The 20,161-nt window shown below is 34.3% G+C and overlaps 1 protein-coding gene across 1 annotated transcript in view; it reads left to right on the top strand.

Annotated features, from left to right (window-relative positions):
* Positions 1–18,885, top strand: part of Prp16 (ATP-dependent RNA helicase l(1)G0007) — a 261,425-nt gene extending 242,540 nt beyond the window's left edge. Inside the window, exons 23-24 of the mRNA XM_090397330.1 lie at positions 5,543–5,664; positions 18,682–18,885. Coding sequence (XP_090253456.1) covers positions 5,543–5,664; positions 18,682–18,763 — 204 coding nt within the window. The 3' untranslated portion in view covers positions 18,764–18,885. The remainder of the gene's footprint in view (positions 1–5,542; positions 5,665–18,681) is intronic.
* Positions 18,886–20,161: the final 1,276 nt, after the last annotated feature.

The raw sequence follows: 20,161 nt of genomic DNA, 5'->3' as shown, positions 1-20,161 counted from the left end.
ATCTAGACAAATGGAAGATGGAAGATTGAAAGTGAAAATACTGGCACCAAGTCAAATGATTCCTTGGATCATGTACACCTTCCATGATTCTGACTTGGCAGGACACCAAGGATTTTCTAGAACTTGGGAAATAATAAAGGATCGTTACATCTGGAAAGATATGAAGAGTGACATACTCAAATATGTCAAATCATGCCATAAGTGCCAAATAAGATCCCCTTTTAGAGGAAAAGCTCCATTACAACCATTTCCAATTCCAACTAGACCTTTTCAGGCTGTTGCTATTGATGTGGTAGGTCCACTGCCAATTACTAAAAAAGGCAATAGGTATATTCTAGTAGTCATAGATATGCTAACTAGATTTCCTGAAGCAGTGTCAATGAAGGATCACACTGCAAAAACTATTGCAAGAAAGTTTTTCGATATGATTATTTGTAGATATGGAACTCCTCAGACCTTACTTTCAGATCAAGGAGCAAATTTTACATCTGAACTATTGTTACAGTTATGTAAATTACATAACGTTAGGAAGATATTTATAACACCTTACCACCCACAGTGTAATGGTATGTGTGAAAGGCTGAATAAAAATATAAAGCAAATACTTTCCAATCTGGCAAACACTAACATGAATGATTGGAATGCATATATTTCTCAAGCATTATTTGCATGCAGATCTGCTTTTCATTCTGCTATCAAAGAAAAACCATCTTTTGCTTTATATGGCTTTGATCCAATCTTTCCTAATGAACTTGTTTCATTCATTCCTAATACAGGATACAATGACATAAATGAGTATCTTGAAACAGTAGTAGATAAATTTTCCACTACTCACAGATTAGTAGGTGAAATAAGTAAATTAAGTTCTCAGAAAACTAGGCAGTATATAAATCGTTTTAGAAAGTATAAGTCATTTGCACCAGGAGATTTAGTATTGTTAGATGATAAATCTAGTATAAAAAGAGTTGGAAAATTAAGAAGGAAAGCTTTAGGTCCATATAGAATTTTAGAGAAATTTTCTCCTGTGAATTTTGGGATTCAAGATGTCAAAAATCCTAGTAAAATTATAAATGCACATTCTGATAGGTTAAAAAAAGTATTTTAACCTATTTAGAAATTTAGTTATATTAGGAGACAATGCGAATAGAATATTGAAAGATGAGAGTTGTTTTCCTAGTACTAATTGTGCATCTCAATCACAATCAAATAGTAGGAAAGGGAATAGTTTTAAACCTCATAATTCAAATGCACAGCAAAGGAAAAAATTTAATATGGGTAAAACAAAACCTAATGCAGGATATTTTGGAAATCCCAAGACACATAATTCAGATACTGCACAGCACAATGTAAGAGTGATGATAATCAAACTGACTCCTACATTAATGAAATAGTAGTAGAATATCATAGGTTAGTTAATATAGAGTTAAATAAACCAGAGGAATGTGAAAATACCTCTAATTTAGTAAGTAGGGATAAAGAATCTCGGAACCTGTAGAATTTGATTCTGATAGTGATGATTCTGTAGATTTAGGGCATAATTCAAGTAGTTTAAATGAAATATTTGGGAAGTACAGAAATGAAATTTATAAGTATAGTAAATTGGAAGAAGAAAATTCTGAATTATCTCTAGCATCAGATGATTCTGAAACTAGTGATTCCAAGAGTGTAAATAATGATAAACAAGAATCACGTTATTTTTTAAGATGTAGGAATAAGCATTAAAAGTCTTGTTAGATATAGGTTAAATATTTTAAAAAAATTTTTACAGAAAAAGATGAAACTGATGTAAAAATAATCATAATTTAAAATTCTGAATATTTTTACGAATTGTTTATGTTAGAATGTTTATTAGTTTTAGTTTCATAACACGCATTGTCGGTACTTGTGATGTGTCCATTATTGAAATTGTTTTGTCAGAATGATATGTAAAGCATTTAAAAAGTTTATGTGCTTACTGAATTTGAATAGTTGTATTACTTTATAAAGATTTTTATTGTAGTTTAAATAAAATATTAAGTTGTGTTTTATGAAGACGTTCTCTTGTTGCTAACAGAGACACCGTGTCAGCCATTGTATTTAGTTTCTTACTTGCCAGTTTCAAGGAGTGCACATGCTCGCCAAGAAGTTTGATGTGTGATTGACAGCTAACAAGTTCTGCATCGAAGCAACGGGAGAGTAAACAAGATAGCATTCAGAAAGAAATTAGAACACAGGCCGGCAGACATTTAGATTCAAAGGAAATTGAGTTTTTTTATGTGACAGTCGGAGGAAAATTAATAGTATATTCCGAAAAAGGAATCGTGGAACTATTAAGTTTCAAGGTGGAATAAGTATTTATAAATAAAAGAAAATATTGCTATAGGCATTTTAAAAGGAATATTGGAGGAAACGTTAATCGAAAGATTTATAGTAGATTCCGAAAAGGGAAACAGAACTGAATTCTTTTAAAGTGGAAGAGTTAAGACTGTCAATAAGCATTAGTGAATAAATGAAGAAATTGCTATTTATGTTCTAAAGGAATGTTCAAGAAAACTCTGATTAGGAAGTTTCATCTGTATTAAGGACGGCATATCTAACTATTATTTCTACTAAAAAGAGACAGAATTAAGTTAGGAAGAATTAATGTGTGCTGCATAAGTGATGACAAAGGATCCTGTAAAAATGAAGAATAAAGTCATGTATCTTCGGAAAAGGGCCTTGACACAGAAAGAAACTGGCTATGAACATTTTGTCATTGTGAAAACAAAGTGTTTAGTCTAGTCTTAAGTGTAAGTTTATTTTTAAAAAGGCCTTGAATCCAATTAAATTTGTAGTTATGTAATATTGTTTGAAGTATATATATTGTTTTTGTTTTATTAAATATGTTTATTTTGGTCTTGAGTCAGTGATTTATTTGGATTCTGAAAGCAATAGTAAAAAGCAGTCATTGCACCAAACGGAATGAACCATTGTGCATATATAGGTACACTTGGAAATAAATTTAAAATAATTGTTAGAAATAAAGAGATCAAATAATATAAACATCTCTAAATAAAAATAACTCTGTTACTGCAAGCTGCATTCAAGTGGAATGCTTGGTGGAGTGGGCTAACTTTATTTATGAATCCCCACGTTAAATATGATAATCTGAAATGGCAAAATATCTGATGGAAACTTGGAAATTGATGTGTTGTATCACCATTAATCATTTCAAGTCAATTATCATCGATGCCAACTGCCTTTCCACATTCAGGTTTCCGATGTCTTTTCTCTCAAGTATTGCAGGTGTTAACAGATACTCCTGATTGTATTTCTGCTGGAGATTTTTGATAATTTGTTTTTTGCCTTATTTAATGGTTTTTCAAAATAATTACCTCAAACATCTCAGGATATTCTTATCTTCAATTTTTGTATCAGCTTTAAGATCTTTGCTTTCTTTTGTAATATTCTTTCCTCCATTATTAAGCTTTCTCAATAGTATCTAAATCACTCAGCACCATCTTTATTATCTTTCTTCTCTCCAGAATTTTCTCCTGAGTTTTATTAGCTAATTTTACACAACTTTCCTACATTATTCTTGAGCATGACTTACTAGCCAGGAACTTTATTATATGATGGTTTTTTTTTTATTATTATTATTTTTGTTCACTCCTCTAACTTCCTGTGTCACCTGAAGAATTATTATTTTTCTTCTATCTTTGCAGAAAAACAACATCCCATGCTTCCCTGTTGAGTCAGTGAATCATGTTTTCATGAGGTTTTTTATCACTCAGTTTCTAAAGTTTGATTTTTGTTTTCAAACTCCTTCACTTTTCACTAATAATATTTGTATATTTGAGTCTATAGTTCATGTCTGAGAGTTGTTCAGTTTTAATTCTTTTCAAAACAAATTCTTTCAAAACTAGTGTACATTTTTCTTTTCAATAGGTATCTGTGTACATTTTATTTTCAATGAATATCAATTGTCTTAGACATTTTTATGTTGGAATGTGGTGTTAGTAATCATTAATCCGTGTTCTGAGCAGAAATCTCTCAAGTATGTGCCAGCTATTATTATTAGCCTTGCCCTTTCTCCAAAACATTTGTCTAAGATTCATTTCCTCCCTTGTTATTTAAATTTCCAACAAGAACAAGATTTTCCTTTTCTTTATATCTGCTACCCTCTAATGATCTGTAACCATGGGACCATTGGTTATTATAGATATCTTGTTGTTCAATTTCTCTTTTTGAAATTTGTCTACATCATTCTGTTAGAAATTGCTCTCTCCTTTCCCAGATCTTTGATGCTTGAATAAATAGTCTTATGGTTTATTATTTAAAAGTATCTTGCTTGTTTATTCTTAGTCTGTTAGAAATTGCTCTCTCCTTTCCCAGATCTTTGATGCTTGAATAAATAGTCTTATGGTTTATTATTTAAAAGTATCTTGCTTGTTTATTCTTAGTAGTCCCAGTAATGCTAGTTATGTTAACATATTCCTGTAATTTTTATGTCAGCTCATCTCTTTTCCATTAATTCATCTTACATTGAAGATTCTCTGCAATAATGTTGAGTTTGTTGATGTGCCAGTAATTGACTCTTGTTCACTTTGGTTCCTTGATTACAGCAAGGGCCTTAAATAATTGGCCATTGTCTCAACAAGCCTGATATTTGATTGTTTTATGCCATCATAATGTATATTTAGTTCTAGCCATTATAGAATACAGTGTGGTTGACTAAGTCTCAAATTGTCAGCTCATCTTCATTCTTTCAGTATTCATTAGTAAGTATCCAGATGGATACCTTCTACTTGGGTACACTAAGGGAAGATGAGGAATGGATACTGGGTCAGAGAATCCTAGTGTTCTTTGTATTCTGGGTATTCCTTAGACCTTAAGTGTTTCTTAATTTAAATACCAACTATTGTCAATAACCCAACATAGAATAGCTTATTGGATCATCATTAGCAATAGCATTAACAAAAATTGTTAAAATTAGAACTAACCATTAAATTTTCATTGATATTTCCACCCCTCATGATTTACGGATGAAAAAAGATCTGTTTGTTGAAGACAGATCATTTTAACATTCATTTTTCCAATGACCTGTCAGATGGCAAACTTCCCTTCATAGAAACCTGATTAATACTATGACAGAATGATTAACTCTCTCAGAAGATTGTCATGTTTATCAGTTGCATGTGTTCTCTGGCTAGTTGCCCATCTTGCAGTATGAAAATTTCTGCTAGCTCAACTTTGGTTGAAAAGCTCTTCAAATCCAAGTCCATGGGATTAGTTTTCAACCAAAGGACATTGCTGATACTGACTGAGCTGCAGAGGCTCAATATTGACTCAACATTCTGGAATAAATTTTAATGCAGCTGTCATTTCCAATGAATTTTTCTTTGCCAGTATAAGCATTATTTGAATTCTTGAAGTATAGTTAGTTTATTAACGAGTGTGTTGTTCATAAATTGAAAATTTTATTGACGTGTTTACATATTTATATAGAAATCTTTTTTGTTTTCATTTTCAGAATTAGTAGTCTTTTTCATTTAAGGACATATATTTTTTCTCTTTCACTCAGGAACGAAGACGATTGGACAAAGAAAGTCAGAGTCAGATGGAACAAGAAATGGCTCGTGCTGAAGAGCAAATTAGGAAACACAAAGAGGAACAAGAGGCCAGAGTTTATTCATCTAGTAAAAGGTAATGGACAGTTTTAAAAAACTTGCAAAAATAATTGTAATTTCAGAAAAATGAGTTGGTGGATACTCGCATGTTCATGCAAAATGTGTCAAGCCATTTCTTCTTCTTTTTTTTTATTCTTAGCAAATTGCCAATACAAACTATATGTAATTCTTTAAATCAAGTGGTAATAGGTTGTTTTCATTGCAGTCTCTAACTTCTCTCCAGTACTTTCTTATATATATAGTCAACCCTTGTTTAACATCACAATTCGTTCTGGGAAAAGTGACATTAAACAAATTACATGTTCAATGGGGTTTTAGGTAATCTGTTTTAGAGACCTAGAAGTAAAAACGTATTGCCCCCAAAGCTATTAATTTAAGGCTGTGTAAATGTTTTTTAAGTTCATAACTAATGTTTTTATGCATATTAATTAACATGTATTACACATAAAATTGATACAATTTTAATCAACAAAACACCTGGAGAACAACTGATCGGGCAGTATTGTTTCTTGACTGCCTCAACCTGTCATCATGCAAACCTCAAGGAGCATCGTGCAAGTGATGTGTGAATGTAAATAGAGTAGGTGGTGAAGAACAAATGCATGTCGACAATAGAAGCTTTGATGCTAAACGAAAAGACATAAACCGAGAGCGATGTTAAACAAGATTTGACTGTGTGCATGCACACGCGCACACATACACACACACACACATATATATATATATATATATATACACATACATATCAGATGCACAAAATGTTATAAAACTTATAGCACATCAGAGCATCTGTGGGCAAGAGGTTAAGGAGAAAGAGGGAAGCTGTTGACATTTTTCTTGAACATCTGAAAGCCAATCTTTGGAAAAGACACAGTGAGAGAGAATAACTTTCTTCAGAGTAGGAAGAGAGGTGAAACAATTTTGTCAGTTGAGAGAATGATAAATGTTAGCAGAAAGAGAAGTTAAAGATGCTTTGGCAAACCATAGTTGGGTTATTACTCATTCATGATTTTACTCATAGTGACTTTTCCTGTCTGCTCATCAAACTCTACAGTCTGTCAGTAAGTTGCCTGTCCTGAACATATTAAAAATCTGTGATATCAGACAAGGCTTGCCAGTTTATTTTTTAAACTGTAAATAAAGGTTGAATTCCTAATAGATTTATACTGTAATTTATAAGGTATAGTAAACTCTTGATAATTATCAGAAGGATGGTTTTCTGTATTTTTTGTATCAAAAACCTGTTTAAAGAGATAGAAAATTTCAGGAATTCAACTATTTTAAGATGAGGAATGGATACTGGGTCAGAGAATCCTAGTGTTCTTTGTATTCTGGGTATTCCTTAGACCTTAAGTGTTTCTTAATTTAAATACTAACTATTGCCAATAACCCAACATAGAATAGCTTATTGGATCCTCATTAGCAATAGCATTAACAAAATTAGAACTAACCATTAAATTTTCATTGATATTTCCACCCCTCATGATTTACGGATGAAAAAAGATCTGTTTGTTGAAGACAGATCCAACATCTTACAGTGGTTGCACTGCATAGTTCAGACGGCCGGGACTGAGGGACGAATTCCCGATGATTGGAGTAGTGCTCTCATAGTACCCATAAATAAAAAGGGAAATAAAACTGAATGTGAGAATTACAGAGGTATTTCCCTATTGAGTATTCCTGGTAAGATTTATGCAAATAAACTTGAGAAAAAAACGGTTGAGAAGAATTGTGGAAGAAAAGCTTGGTAAAGAACAAGCTGGATTCAGGCCAAATAGAGGCTACCAGGATCAGATCTTCACTTTACGACAAATTGTTGAGAAATCATGGGAATATAACAAAGCCTCCACTCACTCCCTACTATTTCAGTGTTTGTTTAACATTTTTGAAAATTCATAAATATACCATATGTTATAGTAAACACTTTCACGAGAGACTTTCATTACTGTTAGTTTGTCAACAAAGCCATAAAGGTGTGCAATAGATTTGAAAATATATCACTAGTTTTACATATATGAAAATACAATATTATTCAACGTTCTTTTAATTTTTTTTATAAAAAACTATCATAAACATATGTTCTAAGAAAACATCCATTCCCAGAATTTTGTCTTTGGCATCTTCAAACACTCAGGACTTTTAAAAGTTGGTGAACTGTATATAACTTTTTTTGGCTTGAATCATAGTTTTCATCACTCCAATGGAACTTGAAGTTTCATTAGAGTAGTGAAAGTTGCAATCATTGAAGGTACAGCTGCCTATTGTGATATGGTAAGGGCTACTACTTTCCAGTGAATGTATTTTCCAGAATGTGGATAATATCATGAAAGTGCACAACTCTTGCAGGAATTTCAGTTGTAAGGTTCTATTTTCAAATTTCCAAGAGCTGTAGAAATTCAGATAATTATAAACAATACACTAAGCAGGACATTACTCATCATAATTTTACTTCCCAAACTATGGAGTTTTAATACAAGTAGCCACTGATTAGAAGCATTTATCAAAAGACAAACATTAATGAAATCATATTATCCTGAGTCTTACACTGAGATTTTGATAGTGTAATGAATTTATATTTCATTGAATTAAGTTTTAAATATTATATTTTTAAGTACCAAAAAAAGATGCACATTAAAATTAAAACAAAATTGACTAATAAGCATTTTTCTTATTACTTGCATTCAACCTGCTCTCGTTAATCTGTTCCGATCTCATATCTCTTCATGTTTTTGACACACACACACAAACACACACACACACACACACACACTGGGTGTGTGGGGGAGTGGGGGGGTAACTTCTCTCTTGGCACCTTGTCATATGCCTTTTCCAGATTGACAAAACTTAAATACAGATCTTTGTTATATTCCCATGATTTCTCAACAATTTGTCGTAAAGTGAAGATCTGATCCTGGCAGCCTCTATTTGGCCTGAATCCAGCTTGTTCTTTACCAAGCTTTTCTTCCACAATTCTTCTCAACCGTTTTTCTCAAGTTTATTTGCATAAATCTTACCAGGAATACTCAATAGGGAAATACCTCTGTAATTCTCACATTCAGTTTTATTTCCCTTTTTATTTATGGGTACTATGAGAGCACTACTCCAATCATCGGGAATTCGTCCCTCTGTCCCGGCCTTCTGAACTATGCAGTGCAACCACTGTAAGACTTTTATACCTCCTTACTTCCTCATTTCTGGTCGAATATCATTTATTCCTGCTGCCTTTCCACATTTCAAGCCTTTGATGGCTTTTTCTACTTCAAATATGGATATGTATTCCTGACTATATTCCTGTTGGAGTGTTTTTTACCACTGTGCTATCTGCTTGTTTCATTTAGCAAGTTAGCAGTTTCAAGGCACCTTTATCATCTCTAATTCTTTTTACAACACACTTTTGTCCATTTCTGAGCTTCTTCAACAGCCTCCAGAATATCTTGCCACCTTCTATGTTCTTACCAAAATCTTCCCATGACTTTTGTTTAGCTAGTTTTACATGGTGTTTAGCTTTCTTACATTTGTCTCTGTATTCTCTAAGAGCACGAGCTGACTTATTTGCCGGGAACTTTTGATATGCTTTCTTCTTTTCATTCACTGTCTCCTTAAGTTCCAGTGTTCATCATGGAGTTCTGATTTTTTTATCCTTGCAGACAACCTCACCACATGCCTCTCTGGCAGAATCAATCAATGTTTTCTTCAGAGTTTGCCACTGAATCTCCAAGGTTTGGTTCCTGTTCTCAAACTTTTTCATTTTTTCTTCAATAATCGTTGTGTATTTTAGTTTACAGTTCACATCTGAGAGCTGCTCAACTGTTATTCGCTTTAAAACTTTCTTACATGTCATTCTTTTCAATACGAATTTCAAGTTTATCCTGCTCAAGACTAAATAGTGATCACTTCCAATTTCAAATCCTCTGTACACTCTGGTGTCCTACACCAGTGGGAAAACATCACTATCAACAATAACATAGCCAATGAAACTTTTCTTATTCCTTGCCTCTTCTCTCCATGTGAATTTGTGCACATTTTTATGTTGGAACATTGGGTTAGTAATAACCAGTCCATGTCCTGAGCAGAAATCCAACAGGTATTTGCCATTATTATTAGCTTTGCTCTTTTCTCCAAATTTTCCCAATATATTTTTATATGTCTGACAATCATTTCCTACTCTGCTATTTAGATCCCCAACAAGGGTCAACTTTTCCTTTTTCATCGTGTCAGTTGCTTTTTCTAAAGCATCAAAAAATCCTACACTTCTACCTTAGTAGAACCTTTTGTGAGGCCATAGGCACAAATTAGTCTCATTGTCCAGTTCCCGTTCTGATATTTGTCCACATCACTCTACTTGAGACTGCCTGCCATTCAAAAGGATTAGATTCGTGTTTAGTCTTGAATACTATGGCTACTTCTTCCTTTTCTTGATTGTCATTGCCTGAATATAACATTTTGTATTTATTGCTCAAAAAGATCTCGCCAGTTTTTGTCTTTTTTGTTTCAGTCACCCCTATTATGTCGATCTGGTACTTATCTAATTCCTCAGCTAGCTCCATTTCTTTGCCATTCAGGCTTCTTATGTTGATAATACTGATCTTTAACTCTGGTTATATTGAGTTGGGGTGTGTTTTCAGATTTCTTCCAGTAGCTGACTTTTTGCTGTTTGACCTGGTTCCCTGGTGAAAACAGTGGGGGCCTTGTTTAACCGGTGATGCCCCAGCAAGCATGAAATTTTGTCATAAATTCTGTTGTACCATCATTTATATTTTGGTTTAACCCAATAAGAATACAATTTGGTCAGCTAAATCCCAAATTGCCAGCACATCCTCATTCGTTCATTATCCAGGTAGATACCTAACAGGGTGAACCACAAGAAGTTGAGGATTGGACATTAAGTCAGAAGTTCTGGGTCGGTTTTCTGCATTCCTTTAAAGACTATGTGGAAGTCTCCTCTCAGTTATACAGCTTTGACCCTTAAGTTATGCATGCATAACTGAAATGGTAAATGATTCCCCCAACCATTCCAGACACCCAACGTACAATGCCCCATATCCTTTTTGCCACGATGAGATCAGTCCTGTCCAAATTAGACACAAAAAAGTCTCCTGGCCCTGATGGCATTCCCCCAATTGTCCTGAAAGTTTGCACACCAGAAGTGACTGCTATATCCTATGTCACCTATATATACTCTCTTACTCCACTGGAATCTATCCCACAAACTGGAAATTGGCTTATATTCAGCCCATTCCCAAGAATGGCGACATGTCACTGCCATCCAACTACTGCCCTATCTCAGTCCTCTCAAAAGTAATGGAAAAAATCATCAATTCCCAATTCCTATACTACCTTGAAGACACCCACCTAATAAATGACTGCCAGTATAGATTTTGTCACTGATGAACAGATCTGCTTACATATGTCACCATTATCTGGACAAATGCCATGGATAAGTTTGGCAAATCTCAAGTGGTTGCCCTAGATATCTCCAAAGCCTTTGACTGGGTCTGGCACAAAGACCTACTAAGCAAGCTACCATCATTCAGTCTGACCCAGGACTTCTATAGTTGGATTGCCAGCTTTCTCTCTGGATGCACACTGTGCGCGTGATGGTGGGTGGCTCCCTATCCTCTCACCATTCAATTAATGCTGGGGGTTCCACAAGGTTCTGTCCTCTCACCAACCCTCTTCCTGCTATATATCAACGACCTACTTCAATTGACCTCCAACCCAATACACAGTTTTTGCAGACGACAGCATGCTACACTCCTCGCTTGCTACCCTACACAGCATGCTACCCTACACAACTCATCTCAACCTACAGAACATCAACCACCTCCACCCTCAACTCCGATCTCCAAGCCATTCTACAACGGGGTTCGGATAACCTCATCAATTTCAATGCCAATAAAACCCAGTTCTGTACCATTTCCCACAAAAAAGAACCATTTTTTTTTCAGTATCCTTATTGACGATACCCAAATTTCCAGACAGTTTGAGATCTCGCTTCTTGGAATTACCCTCACATCAAACCTCTCCTGGCATAAACACATCAACCATTGCATCCTCAGCTTCAAAAAAAAACCCATGAACAGCTGTTAACATTATACAAATCGCAAAGCTGCCCAGCTATTGAATACTGCTCCCACATATTGGGTGGGACCCCTAAAAGTTCTCTCAAAATGCTTGACTCAATACAGAGGAGAGAAATTAGACTAATTAATGACCCACTGGGAATATTTCCATGGGAAATGGTCATCTGAAATAACATCAATAATTCCTCCACTCAGTACTAAGCTCGTTGGAGCACGTGCAGCTGCTGCTCAACATCCCTTCACAGTACACCTAGAAACAAACAGAAAAAGTTTCTTTTCTTCCTCCTTCATCCCTGCAACTGCTGCACTGTGAAACAGTCTCCCACCTGCTGTGTTTCCCAACGAATACAATATACAATTTACAATCATGTAAATCAAATGTAAACGAGTTCTTCCTTTCCCAACCCATTACTCATACACAGTACTAATTTACTGTAGGTTGACCAACCAACCTCTTGTCTATGGGCACAACATAAAAAAAAAATATCATCATCATCAAATTCCTGCCATGTACCCTCAAGGGGTGTACAGAATATGATAGTACTACATGAAAAAAAAATTACATCATTACTAACTTCCTATCTACAATTTTCCTCCAAATCAATCTGTTACTTGTCAAGACTCCAACATTATCAGATCTTATATTTCTATCGTCTAAGGCACTTTGTTGTACCGTATCAATCCACTTATATCTTGGTCTTCCTCTGGGTCGTTTTGCTGCCAACCTGGCAGAGAACATTGTTTTGCTAATCTTTCTTTGCCCATTCTGTTTAAGTGACCATACCACCTGAGATTAGCTCTGTTAATGCATTCCTGGATGCTGACAATGTCAAGTTCTTTCCTAATATCCTTGTTTTTAATCTGATATTGCCATTGATGCTATCTGTTCACGCTTCTGATCTTTCTCAGGACTCTCATATCTGCGGTCACTAGTCTTTGGTAAAGTGTTTTACTTCTGACCCAGCTCTCAGATCCATAAGTTAAAACTGGTTTGAACACTGTCCTGTATACAGCTAATTCATATGTACCCACCAATTTCTTTCTTATTCCATATGAATTTATTCAGTTGACTTCCTACCATACCAGCTTTGTTGATTCTGTTGTCTATTTCCATATTTAATTTACCATTTTCACTAAAAATCTTGCCTAAGTAGCTGAAATCTTTCACTTATTCCACAGGTCGGTTCCCCCATTCAAAACACAGTTCACATTTTCAATGATTCTGCCTATTTTCCATGTCTTTGTCTTTTTATTGCTGACTTTCATACTATATCTATTACAACAGTTATTCAATTTAGTCAGGGAATCTTTCAAACTTGTAGCAGATTTATTTAGAAGTATGACATCGTCTGCATAAAACAAAGAGCTGACATTAACATCTCCAATTCTGATATCATGTTTAATACCACTTTCCTTCATAATGTGATCCATATAGATAATGAATAACAGAGAGGATAATGTACATCCTTGTCTCACACCAGATTTAACATTAAACCATCTTCCTGTACTTAGTTCAATTATAACTGCTGACTTACAACTCAAATAAAGACCAAGTATTGCTTGATATATAATACCCCATTGACACCATATAACTGTAGTGTATTGAATAGCTTCTCTCTTGGCACCTTGTCGTATGCCTTTTCCAGATCGACAAAACTTAAATAAAGATTTTTGTTATATTCCAATGCTTTCTCAACTAATTGTCGTAAAGTTGAAGATCTGATCCTGATAGCCTCTATTTGGCCTGAATCCAGCTTGTTCTTCACCAAGCTTTTCTTCCACAATTCTTTTCAACCGTTTTTCTCAAGTTTATTTGCATAAATCTTACCAGGAACACTCAGTAGGAAAATACCTCTGTAATTCTCACATTCAGTTTTATTTCCCTTTTTATATATGGGTACTATTACAGCTCTACTCCAATCATCAGGAATTCGTACCTCTGTTCAGGTCTTCTGAACTATGTAGTGCAGCCATTGTAAGACTTTTATATCACCATACTTCAGCATTTTTGGTCGAATATCATCTACTCCTGCTGCTTTTTTCCACATTTCAAGCCTTTAATGGCTTTTTCTACTTCAAGTGTGGATATGTATTCCTGACTGCATGCCAGGGCAATGTTTTTTACCACAGTGCTGTCAGCATTGCTTGTTTCATGTAGCAGTTTTTCAAAGTAATTACTCCATACTTCAAGGATATCTTTTTCTCCCATTTTCATGTCACCTTTATCATCTCTAACTCCTTGTACAGCACTCTTTCCTCCATTCCTAAGCTTCATCAACAACCTCCAGAATATTTTGCCACCTTCTTGATATTTATTTTCTATATTCTTGTCAAAGTCCTCCCATGACTTTTGTTTAGCTAGTTTTACACAATGTTTAGCTTTCTTACATTTGTCTCTGCATTCTCTAAGAGCACAAACTGACTTATTTGCCAGGAACTTTTGATATGCTTTCTTCTTTTCCTTCACTGCCTCTTTAACATCCTGTGTCCACCATGGAGTTCTGATTTTTCTATCCTTGCAGACAACCTCACCACATACCTCTCTGACTGAATCAATCAGGGTTTTCTTCAAGGTTTGCCACTGAATCTCCAAGGTTTGGTTCTTGTTCTCAAACTCTTTCATTTTTTTTTTCAATAATCTTTGTGTATTCTAGTCTACAGTTCACATCTGAGAGCTGCTCAACTTTTATTCGCTTTAAAACTTTCTTACATGTCATTCTTTTAAATATGAATTTCAAGTTTATCCTGCTCAAGACTAAATAGTTATCACTTCCAATTTCAAATCCTCTGGGCACTCTGATGTCCTGCACCAGGGAGAAAACATCACTATCATCAATCACATTGTCAGTGAAACTTTTCTTATTCCTTGCCTCTTCTTTCCTTTTGAATTTGTGTACATTTTTATGTTGGAACATGGTGTTAATAATAACCAGTCTATGTCCTGAGCAGAAATCCAGCAGGTATTTGCCATTATTATTAACTTTGCTCTTTTCTCCAAATTTTCACAAAATATTTTTGTATGTCTGACAATCACTTCCTACTCTGGTATTTAGATCCCCAACAAGGACTAACTTTTCCTTTTTCATTGTGTCAGTAACTTTCTCTAGAGCCTCAAAAAATTTCTCCACTTCTACTTACCTCTACCTTAGGAACCTTCTGTGGGACCATAGGCAGAAATAAATCTCATTGTCCAGTTCCCCATTCTGATATTTGCCCACATCACTCTACTTGAGACTGCCTGCCATTCAAGAAGATTAACCTCATATTTAGTGTTGAATACTATGGCTACCCCTTCTTTTCCTTGATTGTCATTGCCTGAATATAACATTTTGTATTTATTGCTCAGAAAGATCTCACCAATTTTTGTCTTTTTTGTTTCAGTTACCTCTATTATGTAGATCTGGTACTTATATAATTCCTCAGCTAGCTCCATTTCTTTGCCATTCAGGCTTCTTATGTTGATAATACACAGACCATGCATTGGGCATCCCTTCACACAGGATCAAATGAAAGATATAGAAGTCGTTATACACCAGAGAGATTTTTTTTGAAATCAGCAGCAGCTTTAAAACACTCCAAACCACAACAAGAATGCCATATAAATTTATCGAAAATCTGGAAGACAGTCATTTTAAGATCAAATTAATACTTGTTTTTTTTTCTCTCTCTTTATCCTAATCAGCACCATCTAAATAGATGGTGCCGATTAGGACTTGTTCCTTGTGCTGTCCATTACATTAATATTTTAAAGTAGTCCCATTGCTATATCAAATTGTTTCTGTTTTATATACTGTGACAAACTGTTTTTGTGCTCTGAAGGTGCTGGATATAATATCAGCGAAATATCAACAAATAAGTTAATATATATTATTTTCTGATTATTCTGTGTTGTAAATCAATACCATTCAATGCAGTACAGGAAGAGAGCAACCAGACTGATTAATAAGCCATCTCTGACTAATTCACTCTGACTGCTTTCACATAAGCATTTGGTATGTGCTGCATGCATCTTCTATAAATATTTCCATGACAAATACTCATCAGAACTAGCATCAATAATTTTCTCCCCATCCCCCCCCCTCTCTCTCTCTCTAACAAATGAAATGAAATTGAAATGCATGCAGCTGCCATCCAACATCCCTTCACAGTACAACTCCTAATCCATAGAACAAGCTTCTTCTCCTCTTTCATTCCTGCTGCTGCTGTCACTACTACTGTACTATGGAACAGCCTCCCTCTCCTTTGTGTTTCCCAAGGGATACAAGGCACAGGCCTTCAAATCTAATGGGAACACATTCCTCCTTACTCAAACCCATTCTCATACATGGTACTAACCAGTGGCATCTCATGCCCATATTTCAGTTAAGTGTGCTGTCATGGCTTATGCAACCTGTGCTACAAAATTCACTTCAGTTTAACTGTATGATTGCATTTTTATCGATGTATGAAAGTGAAGCATTAGTATAGGGTGTTTACTTTTGGGAATCACGTGAATTCTGGACATTTGGGGGGGGGGGGGTCTTTGACAGGAATAAATGCAAAAATATAATATTGGTATTATTGCTGTTTGGTGAATGAGCACCACACACCTAGCGCACCCCTAAGCAACTTCCCATGTATTGGTGAAACATTCAGTAAAATAAACAACAATAAAAGTGACTTTTCACTGTGTCCTGATTCCTGACTAAATCAGCAGTGACCTTATATAACTAGTTTGCATTCTAGCTGACTTGATACGATTGTTATGCTTTCATAATGTATATGAATATTAGTTGGGTAGGTCCCAAACTGGCACCCTCTTCTTATTTGTTCAGCTTCCAAATGAGTATCTGGTAATGAGGATGCAGCATGGCAAAAAAATTCCTCCTTACTCAAACCCATTCTCATACATGGTACTAACCAGTGGCATCTCATGCCCATATTTTAGTTGGCAAAAAAATTCCTCCTTACTCAAACCCATTCTCATACATGGTACTAACCAGTGGCATCTCATGCCCATATTTTAGTTGGGTAGGTCCCAAACTGGCACCCTCTTCTTATTCGTTCAGCTTCCAAATGGGTATCTGGTAATGAGGATGCAGCATGGCAAAAAAATTCCTCCTTACTCAAACCCATTCTCATACATGGTAAAAAAAAGATGTTGGGATTTTGGGTCAGAAACCAGTCACATCTACCTTTCTTTATTGACCTTTCAGATTGCAGCTTTTTTTTTTTTTTTAATAGCATTTTTTTCATGTTGTCGTGTAAACTTGAAATTTGAACCGGGCCAGATTGGCAGTCTTTTATGCAATTGAAATTGATTCACAATCATTCTTTCTAAGAGCAAAAGCTCATTAGAGTTCCTACGTATAAATATCAGGACCATTTCAGATTATGGAATCAAATAGAAGAAGACGGAAACATTTGATGGATATTTTGATAAACACTCTTAAGTCACACTGTACTTAAAGGAGCTTGCAGGAGCTCTAATGAGTTTGTGAAAGGATGATTGTGAACCAATTTCAATGTTTTTGAAAACTTGTATAAGGATAAAATCACAGCTTGAGAGCTTATCATTCCAATTGGACAAATAGAAGCTGAAAAAAGGAAGGGTGTAGTGGAAATCAGGTAACTATTTTTTTTATTCCTCAAAAATATAATTTTTTTATTGTGACATTACCTTAGTTGAACAGTCAGTGTTTGAGAGTCATCAGAAATTAGCAGAGTAAATATGACATAATTTAATATTTCTTTTTGACGTTACGAAACATTTGAACCATATTTTAATGAGAAAAAAGAAATGATTTGTTATTTTGTATTATAAAAAACTAGAGAGAATATAAGCACTGAAAATTAACTTTGACTAGGTGATTGTAGCTAATTATTAGATCTAACATTGATTAGTTCTCCTATATGTTGGAATTGAAATACAATACTGTATGTGGATTGATTAAATCTTTATAAACAATGTTTAACTGAATTAATAAATTGAGCTTTTAAATGGAATTATAAGAATGAACGAATGACTGCATACTATAATAAATTATAGCAGTCTTACTGACCACAAGTTGTAAATTTATAGCACATTAATACTATCGATGGGCATAACCAAGAACTCTACTCTAAAGACAGTCTTGGTTTACTGAATGTTTGATGTAGCATGAAAATTATCACATTTAGAACATGTTTAGGTTTCCACTTCATCCAACCATTAGCTTACTCATAGTGCAAATGTACCATATGTTTCTAGTCTTTTTGGGGTGAGAGCATTATATAAAAAATTCTTTGTAATGCCACTTCAATCTTTTAATAAGATAGTAATATCACACTGAGTGATAAATCATATACTGTATTACCTGAAAAGGCTTCAGGTATGTAATCCATACCATGGCATTTGAACCTAGAATCTTTTGATTGAAAATCAGATGCTTTTTGATTGAAAAAGATGTTGGACCTCCAGTGACTTATTGCAACCACTTATATATATTATCATTTTTTTTTATACAATCATCTGGAAAAATGGCTCTTCATCAGTTGATAAACACATGACACCATTATGTGAATCTCTCTCTCATACACACACCCTGCTCGATCAGTGGAAATAATTATTCCACCCTGAAATACAAGGTGTTTCAAAATGAATTGAACACTCAAATATTTACTGCTTAGCAACTAAGATTCTTATGAACATGTAATATATTGAACATTTTTAAATTTATAACAATAACTGTGATAGTTCCTTTACAAATTAGTTTAGACTATATGTTCATATGAAACCTAGTGTTTAGTTCATTTTGAAACATCCTGTATTTTAATGTACTGTTTGTATTGCTTTTTATATCTAAATAACATAGTAAATGCTACAACACCAAATAATTATTTTGGTTAAGTAGTCTTATGACTTTTGTTCTTTTTAAGTAATTCATTAATGTGTTACTAAAACTTTAAAGTGTGATTTTGTTTTATCACAGATCACAGATTCTTACACCTGGCAGAAGAGAACCAGGCACTCCAACTACTCCTAGAAGGAAACCAGAAAGATTTGGACTGTAGTGTTTTGGCCTCTGTATTATATGTATATAGTTGTGTACAGGTGACACTGCATTGATTGCAGTGTTATAAATAAATAATCTGTAAAATAGCACAAATAAATGCTTTTGCTATTGTTTTTGTAATTTATTTTCTAAATACATATGATCTACACACACACACATTTACTTTGAGATTTGTTCTATTTTTCATTTACAGTATTTATGTATTTTATGTGTATTCACATATTTGAGAACTAGATATCCCAACTAAAATGAGTTCTTTTGTGATAAGTGTCCTGTCACAAAAGCTTGACTAAATTACTTGCAAAGCTCAGACTACTGTGATTCACTGGTTATTGGATATGTGAACATAGCAGGAACAGTAGAGTCACTGACAAGATGAAGTTAAAACAGTTTCCTTAAACTTTAACAATACACTGACATGCAAAGCATACTTCAACATGAATATTTGTTCTCTGCTCAGACCAATTACACACCGCAGGTTACAAATATTTTGATTTATTGTTCCTTATTACAGATAAATTACTGGAGTATGAATCACCTGTAAATACTTACTTTGCCACTGGAAACCAGTTAGCAAAGATTATATGGCATCACTGTCTAACACACACAATATGCAGTACCTAGTGCTTTTTTTTCTAGTTTTCCTGGCGTAAAAAAAATATATATATATATAAAAACACTGTTTTTTGTGAATGAGGATCTTTTGAATTTAATGCTTTAAGCAACTGCCTCACTTTCCTGTACATTTTCTCTCATGCTTGATTGCCGAGAAAATGCATTGGTTTATTCAGTTCTTTAACAGCTTTATAAAACTTCAGGTACCTTCTTATTTGACGAGTTTCTGAAATTGGTGATCTACAAACTCCCAATACCCCAAACTTCATACAATGCTCTAAATACGGTCTAGCCATAATATTATATCATCATCATCATACGTATCAAGGATTTAGGCCTAGCATGGCCTGTTCCGGCCTTAGAAGTCATTGTTTAAGAGGACGTCCTGGTTTTCTTTTTCCTAATGGCTTGTATTTTAAGGCTTGTTTTGGTAATCTTTCTGTTTTCATTCTTTGAACGTGTTCCATCCATTTATGTTTATATTTTTTAATTTTTTCTATTACTGGTTCTTGGTTTAATTCTTTCATAATATCTTCATTTTTTTTGTGATCAAATAGGGTATACTTTGCAGTTTTTCTCATAAATTTCATTTCTGCTGTTGTTAATCTTTGTTTGTCTTTTTGTTTTATTGTCCAGATTTCGCTTCCATACATTAAGACTGGTAAGGCTAATGTATTGTATATTGTTAGCCTGGTTTGTGTTTGAACTAGGTTTGGTTTAAATATAGAGTTAATTACACCTGTTATTTTTAAATATTTTGCAATTTTTACGTTTATATCTT

The sequence above is a fragment of the Typopeltis vanoorti genome, chromosome 9 (genome assembly GCF_054136105.1).
Source record: "Typopeltis vanoorti isolate ZY-2024b chromosome 9, IOZ_Tvanoo_1.0, whole genome shotgun sequence".
Lineage (NCBI taxonomy): Eukaryota > Metazoa > Arthropoda > Arachnida > Uropygi > Thelyphonidae > Typopeltis > Typopeltis vanoorti.
Note: the sequence above shows the minus strand (reverse complement) of the source record. Positions and strands in the feature narration are given on the sequence as shown.